At 40.3% G+C, this 19388-nt stretch overlaps 1 protein-coding gene and 1 long non-coding RNA gene across 4 annotated transcripts in view; both read left to right on the forward strand.

The window, feature by feature from the left end:
- Positions 1-19388, forward strand: part of IQCH (IQ motif containing H) — a 60479-nt gene that overhangs the window by 27898 nt on the left and 13193 nt on the right. For all 3 annotated transcript variants that reach the window (XM_085234064.1, XM_085234065.1, XM_085234066.1), the window contains 3 exons: positions 865-1056; positions 11589-11709; positions 12992-13278. In XM_085234064.1, coding sequence (XP_085090190.1) covers positions 865-1056; positions 11589-11709; positions 12992-13278 — 600 coding nt within the window. The remainder of the gene's footprint in view (positions 1-864; positions 1057-11588; positions 11710-12991; positions 13279-19388) is intronic.
- LOC146543570 (uncharacterized) lies at positions 13285-17918 on the forward strand. The gene is made up of 2 exons (XR_014885943.1): positions 13285-13427; positions 17671-17918. It is a non-coding gene; the product is annotated as an uncharacterized LOC146543570 (long non-coding RNA).

A 19388-nucleotide genomic window follows, 5' to 3' on the forward strand; every position in this document is an offset into this window, starting at 1 on the left:
TTCTTTATGATTGCTACAGTCCTTACAGTGTTATTGATCCTTTTCATTACTGTAGGGGAGTCATCAAGAAAAACACATTTACAGGATTCTCAAAAGCCACAAATAATGGCACCTGAAACACACATGTAATTGTCTTTGAGGTTACTGAAAACTAACAAACAGAAAAACCCTCAAAACCCTCAAAACCCAAACACACAACAGAAGTCCCCGAAATTGCTATGAAAAATACTTTCTAGCCAATCAAAAAGATCTTGTAATGCTTTTACTGGGTTCAAAGGCATCTGCCATTTCAAAGGAGCTACTCGCATCCTACACCAGCTGGGCAGAAGGCATTTTAAAGCCATTTAGATCTATGTATATATACAAATAAATAATTAGCATTTTAATAAAGCCTGCCTTGTAGCTGCTTCATATATTTATAGCCATATAATGAATTCTCCAGCAGGAAAATTTCACAGATGTTCGGCTGGTGTTGGAATCTGGCACAACTGTTTCTCTGATTCTGCAAACAGTGCAGCCCGCTCCATGCTATTCCCTGCCAGAGACATTTCTTGAGATTTTGATGTGACAGAACAGCCTGGACAGGCAGATCTCTGCAGAATACCTCTCTCCATGGTGCTCTGTTGCTGGCAGGTTCTCTGCCCAAGTGGGCTCAATACAGCACGAAGACCATAAATTCTTAATCAAAGAAGAATTCAGCTTTTGCTAAGTATCTGAAATAACAGCAATCCGAGTAGCTCTGAGAAACAGAAACCATAGTTGGGAAATACATTTCTAAATGTTTGGGAACAGGGAGTCTAAAGCAAGGACCAGTGAGATATTGTCCCAGTACAGAAGCTCTTTGTGTCGTTGTGTGCTCCACAGCTGATCAGTGCTCTCAGCCAGCTGGTTGTGGACAACATGGAAGTGCAGCGCTGGCTGTTTAAAATGAATGACGAATCTGGAGGAAATGGCACTGCCTTCTGTGATATTATCTTACATTTGGAGTGCTACCACTGGGTTCTAAAGGAACGTCAGAAGCACAGCCCTGAGACATGGAGTAAGAAGTGGGCACATGTAAGTAAGAAAGGAATCTTGATTGGTGTCCCGGCTTCTTCATAGCCTGCTGGGGTTGTTCCTCACCATAACCCTTTAGTCTAAGACACAGGTAAGAGCTGATGTTGCAAAGTTCAGAGTAGATTGTATGAACTAGTAGGCACCAGTAATTCAAATTAAAGTAAAGATAAAGCCTCAAATATAAGCAAGTGTCTGAAATCCAACTGTGGAACGAGTTCAGTACAAAGCGTTTAGTTTCTATAGGTGGTGAAAGCCTTACAGCTACATAGGTAGATTGGAATTATTGGAACAAAAGCATTGAACTAATATGGTGAACAATACTAGTCACTTGGAAACCACAGAGTGGTAACTTTTATTCTGTTTTGCTAAGAATTATTACTTCTGTACATCTTTCCTCACTGATAACTTTTAAACCTGTTAGCAGTTTTCATCTGTATAAAACAGAACACTCCAGGTATCTGAGAACATTAGGCTCCTGCATGTTTCATTACAGCAGGCGTTCAGGTAAGGAGGGGGAGTGTGTAAATACTTCACTGAGGGAAACAGGATGGCATGAACTCATGAACTACGAGATGGGTAAGAATCCATATGCTGGAGAGAGGTTGTAAGACGATGCATCTCAACCACAGAAAAATTGATCTGAAATGAGTTCATTAGTTCTGGTATTCGGAGAACTATTTGTACTTTAAATATTCATTGGTATTTAAACATGTTAATTTCAGTAAGCATTTAATATTTCTGTATGCAGTGCCAGATTCATTCCTCACGTAATGGTTTTAAAGCCAGAAGGAATGTGTACAGAAAGAATTGTTTAATTTACATAAACTACTCATTACAGCTCTCTTGATCTTTTTTTTTTAATTCAATCAAAACTGTTTTGAAATTTTTTATTGAATTATATTGCATATTAAAATTTCGAATTGGGCTGCTTACAGTTCTGTGGCATTTGACAGCTACCAAATAATTCTACATAACAAAACAGAGCTTATCGTGTAAAACTGAAGCGCTAATTTCTCCTAAGCGCTAAGGATCCCTCACTCTGCACAAGGCAGGCAATACAACGCAGAGCACTGGAGAGCTGCCCTGGTGGAAGAACAGTGTGGCACTGAGCAATCTGGAACATGAAGCTACCAGATCACGGCTTCATCCTGCTCCCACCGTCAGAACTGGAGGGAGAAGACAAGAAGACATGATGAAATGCAGTTTCACAGAGTCTAGTTCTTTGCGGATATAAGTTCCCTTTGCAAGCGTTACTACTTAGAGTTATATTAGCGTTCCTAATTCTTCCATGGCTAAGTGACTTTGAATAAAGGGACATAGTGATAGCCAGCTTTCTCTGCTTTCTCTTTCATACTCTGCTTATGCTAGGATTTGATGCAGCTGGGAGCCAATCCTTCAGAAGCCCTAAAACATAATAATTTGTCGTATGTTGGAAACTATATATGGAGTGATGCATTTGATTTAACTTTCTAGTGTCAGCAGGAAAACTTCTATATGTCCAGACCAGTTTTCAAGTGAGCTTTAGCAGAGCGAAACTTGCTGCAATTTTCAGTGTCTTGTTTGAATACGTATGTTCAAGTGTTTCTGCCTTCTGAGATTAGCCCTCTTTTCTCACATAGGAGACCTTTTTCATATATAATGAATGAATTGCAGTCTCCTTTGAGTATTGCCATTGAGAGCAGAGGATTAAAATCATCCTTTGTTAAGGAATACCATTGTAATGATACACGTTTAAACATCGAAGCGTTAGTTTATGAGCACGGGCATCCTTTAACGTCCTATTACAGTATGTACTCTTGCTTCTTTGGATAATGAAGATATTGTGTCATCGGCATAGGCTGCCACATACAAAACATATGCTGGCAGGTTATTAAAATATTCAGCTTTTTGATGAAAGACTATCCTGCAGGCTAAGAGTACAGTGAAAAGACTCTCCGTTCTGGTAGAATTATTAGAAAGGAGGATATGACTGTAAGCACTAAATTATGTTAATACTTACAAATAGCATCATTTGCATAGCAGTTTAAGACACGATACCCAAATTTTTCTCATTGGTATGTCGTAGGCAAGGTATTAAAAAATAATGTAGTTTTTGAGTTTGAATTGTGTAAAAATCGATTCCATCTGAAAATGAGACTGATTTTAGGTTCCTCATTTCAAATACAGCACTGGGCATGCAAAAATGTGGGGCAAGATTATTGATGTATTTTACCTTGTTAACGTATTGCAGCAGCTGAGTTATCCGAGCGATTAATTATTTTGCAGCTGCATAAGGAATAGAACTCACAAACTATGCTGAATGTGTCTGTAAGGCCATCATCCTTCTGAAGGCTGGCATAAGTCTGCCAGCTGATCAAAATGTCATCCTGAGGCCCAGATTTGAACTGTGTTCAATATCAAGAGAACTGCTGCCACCATGTATGCTCATTTGGCAGTTGGGGGCCATTTCAAAAGGTATTTGTCAGTGTGAAAATCAGAATCTGACCCCAGTTGTAACCAAAAAAGGTCAGAAAGTACTGAGAAACTTCATCTGTTTGAAGGTATCTTGCAATGTGAATAATTATTTGGGGAGGCAAATAAATTCAGTTCTGTAACCTTTTAATAAATGCATATATCTGTGCTGCAGATGCTCTTATGCCATTATGTCATGATTTTCCAACCTATTTTCCATACCAATTCAAGCTTCAGTTAGTCCATTCATAGCAGAAATAGTGGTTCTGCTACTAGTAGCGTACATGAAAATGCAATAGAGAAGGAAGGTATGTAGGACAATTGGATGAGAGCATTTGAAATACCTACAGGAAGATAGCCCTAATGCTCACTAGAAGATAGTATTCCGAAGCACGCTACAAAGCCAGAATATTTTGTTTAAAGTTAACATTTTTCCAGGATTTGGGGAAAATCTCACTTATGTTTATATGGATCCTTGGTGAGAGACTGTATAAATTATTGGAAGAGAAAACTACTGGTTATTAAAATTGCTGACTGTATCTGGCTTAGGGGGGTTCTGAACTGTGAGTTGCTGAATGGTGGGGGTGGCAGAGTATATGGGTAATGAATAAGCTGTTCTGCTTTTATGCTGTTACCTGGGCACCCACCTGTGGCCGCTGGCAGAGGTAAGGTTCGAGGCTAAGCTGACCTCACACAGCCTAACTCATAATTTATAATGTGTGTTATTAGAGGTGTTTGTCTTGTTTTGGAATAGACAGCAGGCTGTTCAAGTCTGCAGTGCCTCCTAACTCAACCTCAGTCACTTGCAGTTCGCTTCCTTTTGGATGCAGGATGACACTGCCTTGCTGTTAACACCACCTCTTCTGTTCTTCCAACAATAGTCAAATTAATTTCAGAATTAACTTTTGTTACTCTGCATCTCCTACTTAACCACCAGCATCAGCAACGTGTTGTGAGTTTACCTAGCAGCAACCCTAAGGTAAGTAAAATCAGACTGAAAAAAAAGGAGAGATGTGTGGGGATAAAGAGGAAAAGAGCTGAAGTACAAAAATAGAACACAAAACCAGGCAACAAATATCTCTTGAATGAGCCATTGTAATTGGCCGTAGCTACGCAGCCATTTCAAAAGTCTCTGTTAAGTATCTGTTGTAGAAGAGGAAAAGCTATTTAATGTGCTTGGGCAGCCTCCTGTTTTAAATGTTCGAGTGTTTGAATCTCGTTGTCTCCATTTGTGTCGCCCTCTTTTGTCACGGTTTCTTTTCCCTATAGACCATATCTTGGTTAATTCACTAAAATGCATAATAGAAAATCAAAATCTTTTCAAAAGGCAACAAATCCAGAAAATCCAACTTTTGATCTGAGTTGCACGAAGCGATATTCCGATCCTGGTTTCAGGATTGTGCACGGATTGCCTCTGAAAAATTACAGTTTCAAAGGCCAAGATAAAATGCTATGAAATTATGGGTTTTTCTTTAAATTTAAGTGGTTTTGGTCGACATTCAAATGCCCTGTAATAAGTAATTAGATAAACTTTGCAGTTGCCTGGAAATCAGGATGAAGAAGCTTTTAGCTGGTTGAATGAGCTGCATTCATTGTAAGAAACCTGAAGCTTATGTACCGTATTCTCTTTCTTTACTGAAGGAAGAATTCAGATTAAAGAGCGTGCTTATAGACAGCTCAAAATAAAACCACTCACAGTATTGTCAAAGAGACACAGAAACATGGCACCATCAGCACACTGATTTCTGACTGGTTTTGAACCATGTGGAGCAGAGGGGCTCAGAAGTAAGGCTCTGCCGTGCTGCCCTTGTTTGCACACAGTTGTAGGTGTGCAGATTTTTCCAGCCTGAAGAGGGCCAGGATCTGTGGCAGAAACACAGAAGGTACATTTGCAGATTTCTGACAAGCTTTTAAAATTTCTTCTGTCCAATATGATATTTAGTAGAAAAAGAGAAAGATTCCCTAAGGCTTCAAGGAGGACCTGATTGTTGGTGAAGCTTAACAGTTGCAGGTTGTTTCCTGCTATGAACAGTGCTCTGTCAGCAATGTATCCTAAGTCGTCTGCAGATAGTGAATATTTAAGCTATCTGCAGTGCTCTTCTTACTCAGTTTATTGGTATCTCTGTGTAGCTGCCGAAGCGGTGTTTTGGGTGCTTCCTAAATCCTAAGCAAACCAAAGCCTGACAATTGTAGTCCTTGCTTAAATGGAAGCCACGACATCCATTCCTGAGAGTGGAAATAATCAGATATGCAAGCTGTTGGTGTGTATGTCCTATTGATTTAATATGCTTCTAATCAGTACATAAAGCTATAGGCCTGCAGTGTTAATTTTTCATATGCTTACAAAGTACCCTTTGATTTTCTGTCACGCGTTAATTACAGCGTTTTGCCATTAAATAGGAAGCTTTGTGTAAACTAATTACTAGGTAATCATTGTCTACCGCAAGCGTGCTGTTTGTACCTTTTATTTTATTCTAAAAATGCACAGATCTCGCAGTCTGGAACCACTATACCTTCCAGCCATTAGCTCTCACTAATTCATAGCATTATTGTGTTAAGATTGTAGGAGTTGTAATTGTTGTGGTATCAGTGCTGTTAATTACCGGAGTAAACAGTTGAAATGGTGCCAAGGTCTATTGTACAAGGCAGAGGAAAGGAGGTTTAAATGTTACTTCCACCATCTGGGGACTAGAGTAGAGGCAAATGCTGGAAAACAGCAGTGAGGCAATATCAGAACTTCAGCTCCAGGGTTTGAGGCCATATGGATCCCGAATATTTTGAATCAATTGAATTTAACTGCCAGTTTTTAGCAATAACAGCGTGGAAGGGAGAGGATAAAGCAAGAGCACTAAAGAAGTCTGAAATCCGTTAATGTTCTCTCACGCAATAAAATGCCTGCTTGGATTATTTTAAAAATGTTTGTTTTGCTAAAATCCAAAAAGGAGCGCATAGGCAGCTCTAAGAAAGTTTAAGTGTGTGTTGTTTGCAAAATGCAGCGCAGGTTTTGTCTGACAATTCCTTCTGCGTTACAGCTCAGCAATTTAGATAACATTCCTGGTGAGTGACTGCGGATAATCCGTACGGTGCCGTGTTTTCTTTCTGAAATGGCATTGTTTGGAATTCATTGGAATCCTTTCTTTGGAGAAAAGAGCCAGAAATGAAGGCAAAAAAAAGAAAGTGAGCAAAATTTTTGGAGTTTGAAACATGCAAAAAGAAACTAATTAGGAAAATGTTATTAATTTGAGGGTATCTGAATTGATGGTGTATTTTCAGGGATTGATTAAAATTTGGAAAAGATGCACCCAAGTATTGGCTATCTCGTTATGTATGAGGGGAATCAACCCAGACTGCCGAACCCAAATATTGTGTTTGACATAAACATGAGATATATCTTTAACGGCTTTTAGGAAAGTAGGAAAATTGTGTCACGTTTTCCTCACTCTGAAGGTACAGGTGGGGAGCCTTGAAAAATGAAGGCCACTTTCTTGCCAAATAGATACTTTTAGGCATAAAATAGCAGTGCACATAGGGTATTTTTTTGGAGTAGGAAAAAAAAATTATTTAATGAAATTGTCTTCATCTCCAATTAACGCGCTGTGCGTAAACCCACAGAATTGTTTGACGGAGCTTTCAGGATCCTTCTTGCTGCGGTGGTTTTGTCTTTGATTTCCCTGCATACATTGTTCTCTGAGATGACATCTACAAAAGGGGATCTCGACAGCATATTGCTGCTGCCAGTTCGGGAGCGTGCAGAGGAAATAGAAAGGATCTCTCCTTCTAAACAATCCTGGTTTATTTATCTTTTATTGGTCTGCTAGCAGATGTTGAAGTAGTTTGGGGCACAATGTAAACATGTGCTTTTCAATAGAGGTATGGTAAGTAGCAGAGTGTACAATGAACCCGAAGCAATCGGGAGGGGTGTTTTGGACTCGGCCAGCGTTTGTTGCTTTGTGTGCGTGCGTGTGTAACTGAATTTAGAATTAAAAGAAGTGCTTGATCTTTATATATTGAAATCCTCAGCGTGCAGAGTGACAGCATGAGCCAGAAGAGAAAACCATGGCCCCATGTGGTGTGAAAAAAGGAACAGCAGTTTAAGTGCTGGAAAGTTGAAAGAGAACTAACCTTCTTGTTCTCGTCGTCAAGGAAAGTGGCTGTTTTGTGCTTTTAGATTGAAGCGTAGCATATGTGCCTCGGTTTGACAAAAAGCCTCTTGAGTCAAAGCAACCCTAGTCCTGTGTGCTGATCCAAAGCGAAGGCCGTGGTAATGAGGGACGGGCTCTCAGGAAGCAGTGAGTAGATAATACTGCATAAGTGGAGAATTCTGTGCACTGTTTTCGCCATTCTACTTAATGCAAGTCGCAGCCACGGCGAATCGCTTGCCATACAGCTGAAATGGGCCATTAGCTATCAGGGAAAATTGTCTTTGCTACTTTCAGCAGATGGAGCAAATATTTTACAAAGCAATTTTACATACGAAAAACATTTGTGTTACTTGGTAATGATGGCTGTTTTACATGATGTTACCTTCTATCAGAACGTACTTTTCCAGCTCATGGAAGGCAAAAATGGCACTTTTTAATTTTAAAATTTGCAGTTTAGAATTAAACGCTCGGGCATTAAATCAGGTTGCAAACTTTTAAGTAGGTGGGGTAGTCGGTATGTCACATCTGAAAACGTTTTGGTTGCGATAAGGATTTCAAATAGTTTTGTTCAGCAGGGCAGATTGTGGTTCTGGTCAGCAGGTACCTGTACGAATTAGAGGAAATGTCATTTTGGTTCAGTTTGCAAAACAGAAAATAATTCCATGCATTTGGACTGCAGTTCAAAAGCAGCTACCGGACCTTTCTAATATTGCCATGTTTGCTGGTATTGCTGAGATCATAAGGATAAGCTGGGCTGCAGCAGTTCACATCAAGGCAGCTGGAATAAGTTATCATAGCTCCAGTGATCACAATATAAAGGATATGCTGTATAAATGGTGTGAATTGTCATAGCGCCGTTGGAGTGGCATAAATTGCCATAGCTTCATTGACTTCAACAAAGAACGGGTACTTTGTATTGCTGAGGATCTGTCATTTTGTTCTTCTTTGGCCCAGTCAGCTTTACTTATTTGGAGTCACTTTCTTCACTCTATTTGCTTGCAAGGTCTAAATAATTTCCTTTCCATCTGATTTTTAGCTAAAAAGCCCCAGGTTTTTCTCATGCATTCTGCTCGGCAGCCTCTTTATGTCCCTAGGTCTTTCTTCCTAGGTCTAACTTTATTTCTTCTTTCTGTTTATTTACTTATCTTCTCAACAGGCTTTTCTTTGTTGACTGATCTCTCTCAAGAAGATTTCCAATCAGTGCCTTCAACATATGCCACATTTGGTCCTATTTTTTTGTTGCAACTGCTACTCTAAAAAAGCCTTTTAAAATTCAGCATGCAGAAGGGTGAGAAATTATTTTGTGTTTAGAGGGAAAAAGGTGTCAATTTTTCATGCTTACTCATCATTATAAAAAGGTGCAAAACATATGGACAGATTTAAAGGTTTCCAAACAATGTAAACAGTATTGGGCTGCTTGTGTTTTGCTGGTGCTAAGAAACATCAGCTGAAAGATTCAAACAAATGCTCCCTGTTTACATTCAGCCTATGATTCTGAATTGTTTGGGGCCACATCAAGAAATGAAACATCAGTAAGCTCTGCTGGAGATACCGTCCCATTTAAATGAAATTAGCCTACAGAGCGCTGATCCTTTTAAAAGGTTTGCCTTCGTGAGGGAATGTTGGATCCGGGCTGGTGTTTGCCTACTAAAACTCCCTATAATCAGGATTATTGCCTTTTTAGAGCTTACCATTGCAAAAAAAAACCTTCAGCTGGAACTCCAGGTGCTGATCCTTATGAAGCGGCTGCCTGCCTCCCTTCTGTGAATACCTTGATTATCCAGGCATGCCTTGTTAAAAGCACTGCTACAATGGGTTTGATCTTGCCAGAACGTTTCTCAGATTTCCTTGGATTAGTTATTTCTGTTTAAAAAAAAAATAAAACAAAAAAACAGTAAGGTGGCTGGTTTGGATGCCTGCACGTTTTACAGTCAGCTTGTCCTGATGGAGCCTGCCAGGCTCTGATCTCATCCTCAGCACTCCCTTCAGTGCTAATTGACCTCACTGACGCAAGAAGCACTGAGGTTGGTGAGGAAGGACTGCACGAGTCTTCTCTGAGGTCCCTCATGTGGACAGACAGTGGTGGCATATGATGTTCCTGTACGTACAGGTGAAGTGAATGCTCTCTGCCTTGCCAGCAGCCTCCTTTTATGAACCAGTAAAGTTCATTGCACAATACCCGAAGGCATTAGGGCTCAGGGATGAGGCTCGGTGTGACAGAGGTATTGCTGAATGCACTGACAGGTGCAAACCGTTGTGTAGGTCAGCAGCTCCACGTCATTCATCATGACTCAGATCCTCTCTTCAGAGCTGTATTTATTTTCAGTGTGCAACAAACCACCTGATCTTGCAACTTCTTGCCTTAACAATATTTCAGCATGAATACAAAACAAGACAAGGCCAACTGATATTTGTTCACTTTTCTGTTGTTTCAGTCAGACGAGGTATCAGACCCCTTAATTTCTTGTTACAGATTTGTTTTTGTAAGGAAACTATCTGTGTAAGACCTGAATTTGGGTAAATTTTGAACTTGGTTCTTGCTCTTTATGTGATCCTTTGTCTTTGCTATAAACCTGTATGTGCTTAGTATATTGGTGTACTGACTTAAGCTATTTATTAACATTTTTCTCTGAGGTATTTAAAGTCAACCACTTTCTTTGTCTGTAGTGTATGATAAGAGACCACATTGATCACCATCAGTTCCTCATTGAGGGCACAAGAGCCCCACCCCCCTTTTTGTGGCTGGGCAGCCCATAAGAAAGTCACCTTCCAAAGTCTCACAGGCAGACTGTGCCCAGGAACAAGATGTATCTAGGTCTGCTATACATGGAATCTATACCTTCATTATTGGCACGTCCTCCTCATTCTGTTAGATAAATTGCAGCAAGATTATTATCAATTTGTAGTTTTGGTTGCATTACATCATGTGCTTCACTACAAAGCCAATATCCTTAAATTCACTGATGTGTAAAAAGAGAATGTTTCTTTTTTTTTCCAGTTCCTAGATGTTAGCCATAAGGTTTTACCGTGTTCCTCTGGAGCTCCTGATAGCATGATTTTGGCTTAGGATGGTGCCAAGATCAAAGGAAGAGTTGGTCATCTTCTGAAGCACAGGATGGTAGAGAGAGAGGATGTAAAATAGAAGCAAAGAGACCCAAGGGAAGCAGGAGAATGCTTATGAAGCAGCAAGGAAAGGAGCCCGAAGCAATAGAGTCAGGGTCCTTGCACTTTATATGCTTGTGTACTTCTGGGACGGTTTTGAGCAGTAAAAGCAATGCAGTTAGTTTCTGTATTTAATGGGGTTGGTTTGTTTGTGTGATAACATAGCGAAGAACTTGATACAAGGAAAAAGCTAGTTTGTCATCTATAATATGACTGATCAAATTCTACCATAGATAAAGGCACAAATACACTTCTGAATTTATTACAAGCTGGAGAATGAAACATTTTAAAAACTTGTGTTTGATTATTCCCTCATTTATTTATTTATTGTAACTAGAGGGTGTTTCCACTTATAAAACAGCTTAAGCACAAAGAGAGCCAGTAACAGTACGTCTGGTGTATGTGACTATTTCAGTATGCTCAGTTTCGAAATATAAACAGTGTAGAAGTTATTGACTGCTGGTATTGATCACTAAGCAGTTACCAAGTGCTTAGCATTTTCAGTTGCCAGATCAAATTATTGATATAAATTATAATGAAATAGATGCTACGCTGAAGGCAGGGGGTGGAACTGTCTTTCAGAGAAGAACAATTTGCAATAGGAGGGAAGAGTAGTAAGCAGAAAAATTAAAAAAAGGATTCCTTACTGTGGGTAAACAGTAACCACATTTTTTTTTTTTTTTTTGCCTGTTGGAGGCCTGGTTTTTAATCACCCCACAAGCAGTTTTCATTTCTGTAGTAAAATTGCTTGTGGTTCTATTTAATTTGTTTCTGCAGGAGCCAGCTTTGGTGAAGATCTCCCAGGAGCTGCCGGGCCTTTTAGCACAGCACGTACAGCCAGTCAATGAGAAACGATTCCCTACATGGGAAAAATTCCTCCAAACATTTCTTAGTCAAGGTAAATAAGACTGCAAAGTCGCTGTTAAGTGTTATAAGGAGTAATTATACCATATTGTATGCCATATTCTTGTTAATCTTGGGCCCATTTAAATATTTATCTCCTTTTATTTCTCCATTACGCTTCAAACGTTCATTTGCGAATGAATTGTAGGCGACTATTCTATCAGTCGTACATCTCATTGAAGAATTTAACCTTTTTTAATCCTGGCTTACCTTTCTCACACAATTCTGACTCAATAATCCTCGGTTAGTTCCAGTCTGAGAGCTGAAAGTTTTGTTTGCGTGGTGCTGAGACCTCATCAGCGCTTCCTGTGTTAACTCTGTCATGGCACCTTTGCAGTATCCAACTGATGAGGAGCTCGGAAGGGAGCCCAGGTTTGTCCATTACAGGCAGTGCAAACAAAACTATCGCTTGGACTCTGCAAGTGTCAGAGATATATTAGCATCCTCTGGTAACGTGGTTTTGTGCCTGTATTTTTATGCCAAATTTTAGACTGAAGAAGTGCAGTGTTTGTGTTTAGGGTGGTAATTTTCTATGATTTCTGCCCACTGTTCTGTATACTGTGGATATACACGTTTTGTACATCCCTTTGTCTGTGGAAGAGACAAAAATGAGGCAAAGCTTTGAACATATTTGGGGGAAAAACTGTGCCCATTAACATAAAGGCAGTTTTTTTGTTACATATGAGTTTATCCTAAGCTTGTGGCACTGCATTCAGTAATAGCAAATCCAGAACACCACGCCAGAACACTTGTGATTTTCCTACAGACAACCATGCTAGAATTTGTCAGCTTTTCTATGTACCAAGTTCCTCATGTGGATGAATACTAAAAGGCAGGCGATGCATGTCAGACCATTGTAAGGATGGCAGTCTCCAAGACTACTTCCTAGCAGGAGACACCGCTCACCAAAGGTCCCAATAATGTCATTTCACTGCTCTTCTGGCTGTGCTGTCAGACAGCCCAAGAGCATATTGCCCAAGAGCATATTCTTCCTGTCAGATATGTGATATAGTTCAAGTTTGGAATTGCTTGCAAAGGATCTGCAGATCAAAACCCACTGGTTGAACCGTTCATGGAGAACGTACAGGAGATCTTTGTCTTCAAGAGATTTGTGGGTCCTACTATGCTGCTCCTGTTGCATTTATTTACTTGCTGTATCTCCATAGCAGTCCTCCCTGCAATGTCTGAGCACAACAGGAGCTGGATGGTTTCATTCTGTGCACTCCATCACGTGTGAATTTGATTACTAGCTTAACTGCTAATTCATTTCTTGCTAGGTGGTGTGATAGAAGCCTTCCCACTCTCAGAAAATGTCACAAACCTTACAGTGGATATGCTGATAGAGCCGACGGGCGACATAAAAGTAGTGTCGTCAGGAGACCAGCTCCATGCTGACGGACCTCTGCGATCATCTGGCACTACCATTCCACAAAGTTCTGTTGATCCAGCAGTTCTTAATTCACTCTGCTTAAAAATTGGAGAAGCCTGTAAATCGAAAGGAGTGCTTGGTTACTTCTCAGTTGATTTTGTGACTTTCATCCATCCACAAACAATGGAACAGCAGGTGAGTGGATCGGATGCGATGTGTCATAATGTCCCTCTGAGACGGGGAAACGCCTGCTTTCCTACTTGACTCCAAACTGTTATCCAGAAAAAACTTTGCCCTTTTGACCACTTCATTTCTCCTCCACGGAGAGGAGGAGGCACGTTGAGGTAAGTAGAGCCAGTGATTATTTAACAATAACATAAAAATTTAGACCTGCTCTGCTCTTTGGACCCGAGGAACCTTTTAAATGTTTTGCTCAAAGAGAAACAACCCGACAAAGCCTGAAGGGCTTCTTGCAAAGCTGGATGAGAAGAAAATAATATTTATACTTCTTCCAGTGAGCGTTTTCTCCAAAAATAACGTCATCCTGCACTAAGCTGATGATTCATGGCAAGAACACACAGAGTATTTGAGTTTCAAGATTTTCCAATCTCTTGTATTTTGCTCTGCAAAAGAATAATTATAGGGATTGTTTTTGAATTGATTTTGAATAAGCCTGTGTCTCTGTAAGAATACAGATACAACTTGAGGATGAATCTAAAGAAGAAATTATATTGATGGTTCCTTCTGGCAAATAGGATGGTGGTGGCAGGGCTTCTACCCGTGCTGCACAGGTTCTGACAGGTTTTATCTTCACCCTTGTGAAGCTGTGAAGCCTTTGTATGCATAGTATAGCAGTCCTCAGCACCTCACAGAGCAGTGTGAGATGTCATTCCAGCCTGAGGCCACACACCACTTTCTGCTGCAGCGCAAATGTGCGTGCAGTTAGTAATTTGTTTGCTTTAGAGTATTTCAGACTGTTTTTGTAGAAGATCAGCAAATCCAGGTACTGTGTGACAAGATAGGAAATTCAGTTTTCTAGTAGTGTCTGACAGCGTGGTTTCTCCAGTCCTGAAATCTTCACACCATGGGCACATGTTGCACTGATGTGGGAAGAGATGGGTTTTGAGGGGTCTGGACTATACAATACAGCATTTTAAATCATGATATTTCAAGGTTAGCACCTCAAATTTCCTAGAAAGGAAAATGCTACTAGGAAAGCAGTGTAGTTTTGGAGTGGTGAACTATGTGACTTACAACAGACATAACTAAGCAAAGTGGAAGGGATTAAATTAATGCTGCCATGCAATCCTGCCCAGGAGAGTGTTCTGTGTGGATGAGTAATGGGGTCTTTTAAATGGCAGAATCAGAACCATTCAAGTGACCCTAGTACTTCCTGCCAATATTTACAAGCCCATCAGTAAAACCACAGTCAGCTGTATCAGAACTTTTGACAACATAAAAAATAATGTAATAAATCAAGACAGCAGAAGGGCATTGACTCCAGAATCTGCTGCTGCCTGCGGTGGATGGCAGGGAAGCAGAGGAGTGGTGGCCACTGTCCCAGCGCACTCTGCTTTCAATGCCAAGGAATAAATAGGTAAGAGAATGGATTTAAAGAAATAACTGTAGAATTATTATGATTGGAAAACACCACTAAGATCATCTAGTCTGACTGTAATGTAGTTGAATGCTGATGATCAGTTTTGATCACAGTTTGTACCAAATATTCATCTTGCGTGTTTCTATGCTACAGTAACCTGGCATTTGTTTGATTTATAAGGGCAGATTTCCTTGTCATAATGTGATCTATTAAGTTCTTTCACAAGTCACATGCTGGGAAAATAAAGGGCATTTTTGAATACTTCAACTGGTTTTATTTTTAAACAGAATGAATTTAAGAACAGTGAAGCCAGGTTTCCCATAGATTCATACCTTAAATTAAGTTCCCACATGTTCTCCAGCTGAAGTCACCCCACAGCCTTTCCCATTGCAACTCACTAGAAAGGCTTTTTTCCCCTACCCAGCTGCCTATTTTAGGAATCTCATGGGAGATTAATATATTTGAAATTATTACTTTATTGCAAATTTGGTTGGTACTGGCCAAAAGGGTTGAATGTTAGGACAGATGTACAAATGGAAAGCATCATGCCAGACTAAAAGTAAAGTAAGATCTGGGTGAGGAGGCTCAGCTTTCAGTATTTGGGTAGTGGCCTTGTGTTTGAAGACTAAAGAAAGCGAGATCATTTTTAAATAAAGTAAAACATTTACTGTTGGTGATTGATAGTGGTGTTTACAAATTCAAAATGGGCATTTGCATAAAGGTGTGAATTTAAGATCTCTGCATTAAATCTCAATTACTTATTTTATTCCCAAAGCATCTCCTTGGCTTTTAGGTCTTCTGATTTTGTTTGTGCACTCACCTACTTATCTGAGCGAGTTTGTTGTCTTCTACAATCTTCACTTAGGACCTTTACTGTTAGAGAAAATGTTTAACTGTTAAAGGGAACATGTCTCTTCTTCATGGAATAATCAATGCTGCATGGCTGGACTTTCAAAAGAGGGTGTGTCTGTATGCACTCGAATCCATTTAGGTGTCTTTTTCTCCTGGACGCCTGAAAATCACGGCTTGTGTGGTATGAGAAAAGGCTTTAAACACAGGGCTTGTATTTAAAACCCAAGAGTTAGCATATGGTATCCACTGGCAAAAGCTGGCTCTTCGGCAGAGCTGTGATAATTGTATTCCATTTTAAGCACAAAGAAAATGGGGCTTCTGGTAAATGATTCCGCTATAGGGTGACTGTGGTAAACCAGAGAAACAGAATAATGTTAGCTTTGAAATACAGATTGCAGTAAAGTTTGAATGCCAAAATGTATTTACATAGGCATTATAATTAGAACTGTGGATGAGCTGTATCAAATAACTTTCATGTAAAGTTGCTTTATAAAGATCAAGAGGTGACACCGTCACCCACTGAAGTCAGTGGGACTTTTGCCAATTGCTTTGCTCAACTTAGGAGTTCACCAAAATGCAGAAATGCTTCCTAAATCACTAAAGTTGTGACATTTCCTGGCACGAACAAGGATGTATTAAATCAATCAATGTTTATTGTGGTCTTCTACTATTCCTTTCTGTTCTGCCTTGGCTTTCTTCCCTTTTCTCTGACTGATTCTACCTTAATATTTCCTGTTTGTCAGCATGTACCACAACTTTAACATTATTTAAGCACAGGTTTTTAAATTTAACTAGTTACAGAGGCAATTAATGATGCCATCTGTCTTGTGAGAGAGAGATTACACAAAAGATTGTGCTCCTGAAAGCACTATTTTTTTTTGGCAAACAAGAAATCCTATTAGACTCCCAGAACATTTGCTCACTAATTTCAGAAGTGCCCGTTTTAATGCAGTAGCTGAAAGGCTCAGATACATTTCCTGCAAGTGTAGTATACTCAGGCATTCTTTCAAAGTTGTATTTTATGGAAAATATCAACTGATACATGATATTTTCAGTAAAGCTAAAAATTAAAAATATCATTGAACATCTGTTACCAGTACAGTCTGAGTATTTGAATACTTGAAAATCCCTGAATCCTTTGTAAAGTTACACGCCACATAAATACAACTCTTTAAGGAACGTGAAGGGCCAAATAAGTGAGACCATCTTTCTGCCTTTGCAGACTGAGCAGCTGCATGCTGCAGTACCTGGCCTCACATGTGCTCACCCTGCATGCTCCCACAAAGGGGACTCTGGAGCAGAAGGCAGATTGGCACGTATTTCAGTTTCAGGCTATTCACTCTGGAAGTCTTTAAAAATCTAAATGCTATGGAGCATAAATTTGACATGAGCATTGCTCATAACATTTTAAAAGATTGCGATTGTTAGCAAGCAAATGCCCTCGATGTGTTGTTTCCTTCTACACGTTGCTGTTATATCGCTGTGTTCCCCAGGGGGAGGGACGTGGATCCGCGGCATTTTCAGTGTCTGAGGAGAAACATGAGGTGTGTGATGTGGATCGAGCCACTTCTGCCTCCCACTCCATTCTCAGACTGATCTTTAGGAGCACGGCCTTGGCCCTTTGAAGTAAACTCCTGTGTAGTATTGACTAGAAGCTTTTCTGCTCCCAGCTTGTCACGGAGCTGCACCTGAATAAGTTTGTTTCATTGAGCAGGGCTGCTCAATGAATGCACAAACTTACATCCATAGATGTGTGGTCAGATAATTTGGAGAAGCGTGATCTTGAGTCACCTTTTGTAGCGGTCTGATGGATTACACAGCCCCGTACCTTCTGCAGCAACAGCAAAAGAGCACCGAGTTACGTTGCTTATTAAGGAGCAAAGGGATAGCACTGTCCCAAATGCCCACAAAAGAGAAGTCGTCAAAGGACACTACGAAGTGGAAGTAACTCCTGTGAAACGGTGGGGAAGAAGATCTCATGGGATTCTGTTAGAGATGAGATGCGCTCTCAGTGGCTCATCAGTCAGCTCTGGCGCTAGTGTTTAATTAATGCTTTGAGGGATGCATTCTTCTGCATTCACACATGCATCCTAAAATTACTCCCGTTGTTGTTTGTTTTTTTTTTTTCCTCACAGAATTCAGCGTGTTATTTTCAAACAAGAGCTGCGGTTTTCTCCTTAACCGCCTTCCAGTCTTGAATCGAGCAGGGCAGAGTTCAGGCAGAGTTCGGTGCTCGGGCCCAAGAGCTGAACTTCTCCGGCTGCACCACTGCGACCGGCAGCAGCCACCAGATGGCGGCCGCCTCGGATCCTGCCCGCACCGCTGCGGCTCCGAGCAGTCGTGCTGTGTGTTATAGAAGTCAATAAAGGAGCTCTGTTCTCAACACCCCAGTAGAGTTAATATTTTACTAATTGACATTTTTACAGTGTCATTCAAGCACTTCTTTAAAAATAGCAGGTGTGCTCTTTACAATAATGCAGACATCGATCCTCGATGCAGATAAAAACAATTATACTGGATAAAGAAAAGCTATAATTTAGCAACTGTTTAAGAATTTATGTTTCATTTCTTTCTCAAGTTTATGTTTTAAAGCCAAAGCATTTTTATGGTGGTTGTAAAGAATTACAGTATCACTGTGACTTTGGTCACTGGAGATGTCTTAACCACAAGCGCAGTCTGCGTAACGGAGCAGCTCCAGACCTGGAAAAACAGCCAGCAAGTCCTGTAGGATGTGTAGGATGTGCTTTTAACTGCTCTTTTTAGCACAGATTTATCTAAAACCACTTTTGAGATCTAAAATCTTAACCCATGCCTCTACTTTTTCTTGATGATGATAAGTCAGTATAAAAACACAAATCTGGTTACCTCTGAACTCTCCTTTGTTTGAAAAATCAAATACCTCTTCTGGACTTCACAAGCGAGTTCTGCTCCAGTTTGATTTCTGAACACGTAGGTGTCCCCAGAAGTCCCCAGATCTCAAGTTGAAGCTGTGTAAACTATGCTAACTTGCCATGCAGCCTTAAAGGATGCCTTTATTGTGTATATCCTGAAATAAGGAGGATAGACCCAAGTATTAGATATTTGTTAAGCTGTAAGACTGCATCACTGTTTTAGCTTTACTTACACTTGACCTTTGCACAGGCCTTCTACTAATGGCTCCTGATTTCCTGGAGGAGATGATAATTCAGCTGGTTATTAACTGCCTGACCTCACAGACATCACTTTCTAAACTACAGAGATATATTCATAACATAAAACAACAACAATCCAACAGGCAACAAACCCCCAGCTCAGATTTTCAGGGTGTTCTAGACACTTTTGGCACTTGCTCTGTGTCACTTTGAAGAAAATCATGCTGAAATGCAGTAGGTGGGATTAGAGTTGAACCTAAATGAACTTTCTGCCTGCTCTGCTCAGAGAGCAGTCCAAAGCACTTCTGCTATGTCTGTTCTGCCTGCGCTAGCTCTGTGGAGCTGTTGGACTGCTTTGAAAACTACATGCCACAAAGAGGGAGATGCTGATGTTTCTGAGGAATTGTTTTTGTTGTTTTTTGCACGTCCCTATTAGCAGATTTTTCAGTTGTCTGTTACAGGTAGCAATGTCTCATCCTGCTTTTTCACAGCATCGCTCTACCCCATCCCTACTCTAACATGAGAGGTTTTCCTCAGTTCGTCTCCACAGCTGCTGATGGCAGCTCTGGCTGTACTGATTTTGGTTAATGTTCTGCATGCCAAAGAGCACTTGCAAAGCAGTGGCTATATGTGATTTTGGCATGAGGCTGGTAACTTCTTCATAGAAAATGAGAAGTCATCAACTGTGGAGTCTACCTAATTAGAATCCTTTAGACATGGAT

This window comes from Meleagris gallopavo, chromosome 12 (assembly GCF_905368555.1).
Source record: "Meleagris gallopavo chromosome 12, MGAL_WU_HG_1.1, whole genome shotgun sequence".
Lineage (NCBI taxonomy): Eukaryota > Metazoa > Chordata > Aves > Galliformes > Phasianidae > Meleagris > Meleagris gallopavo.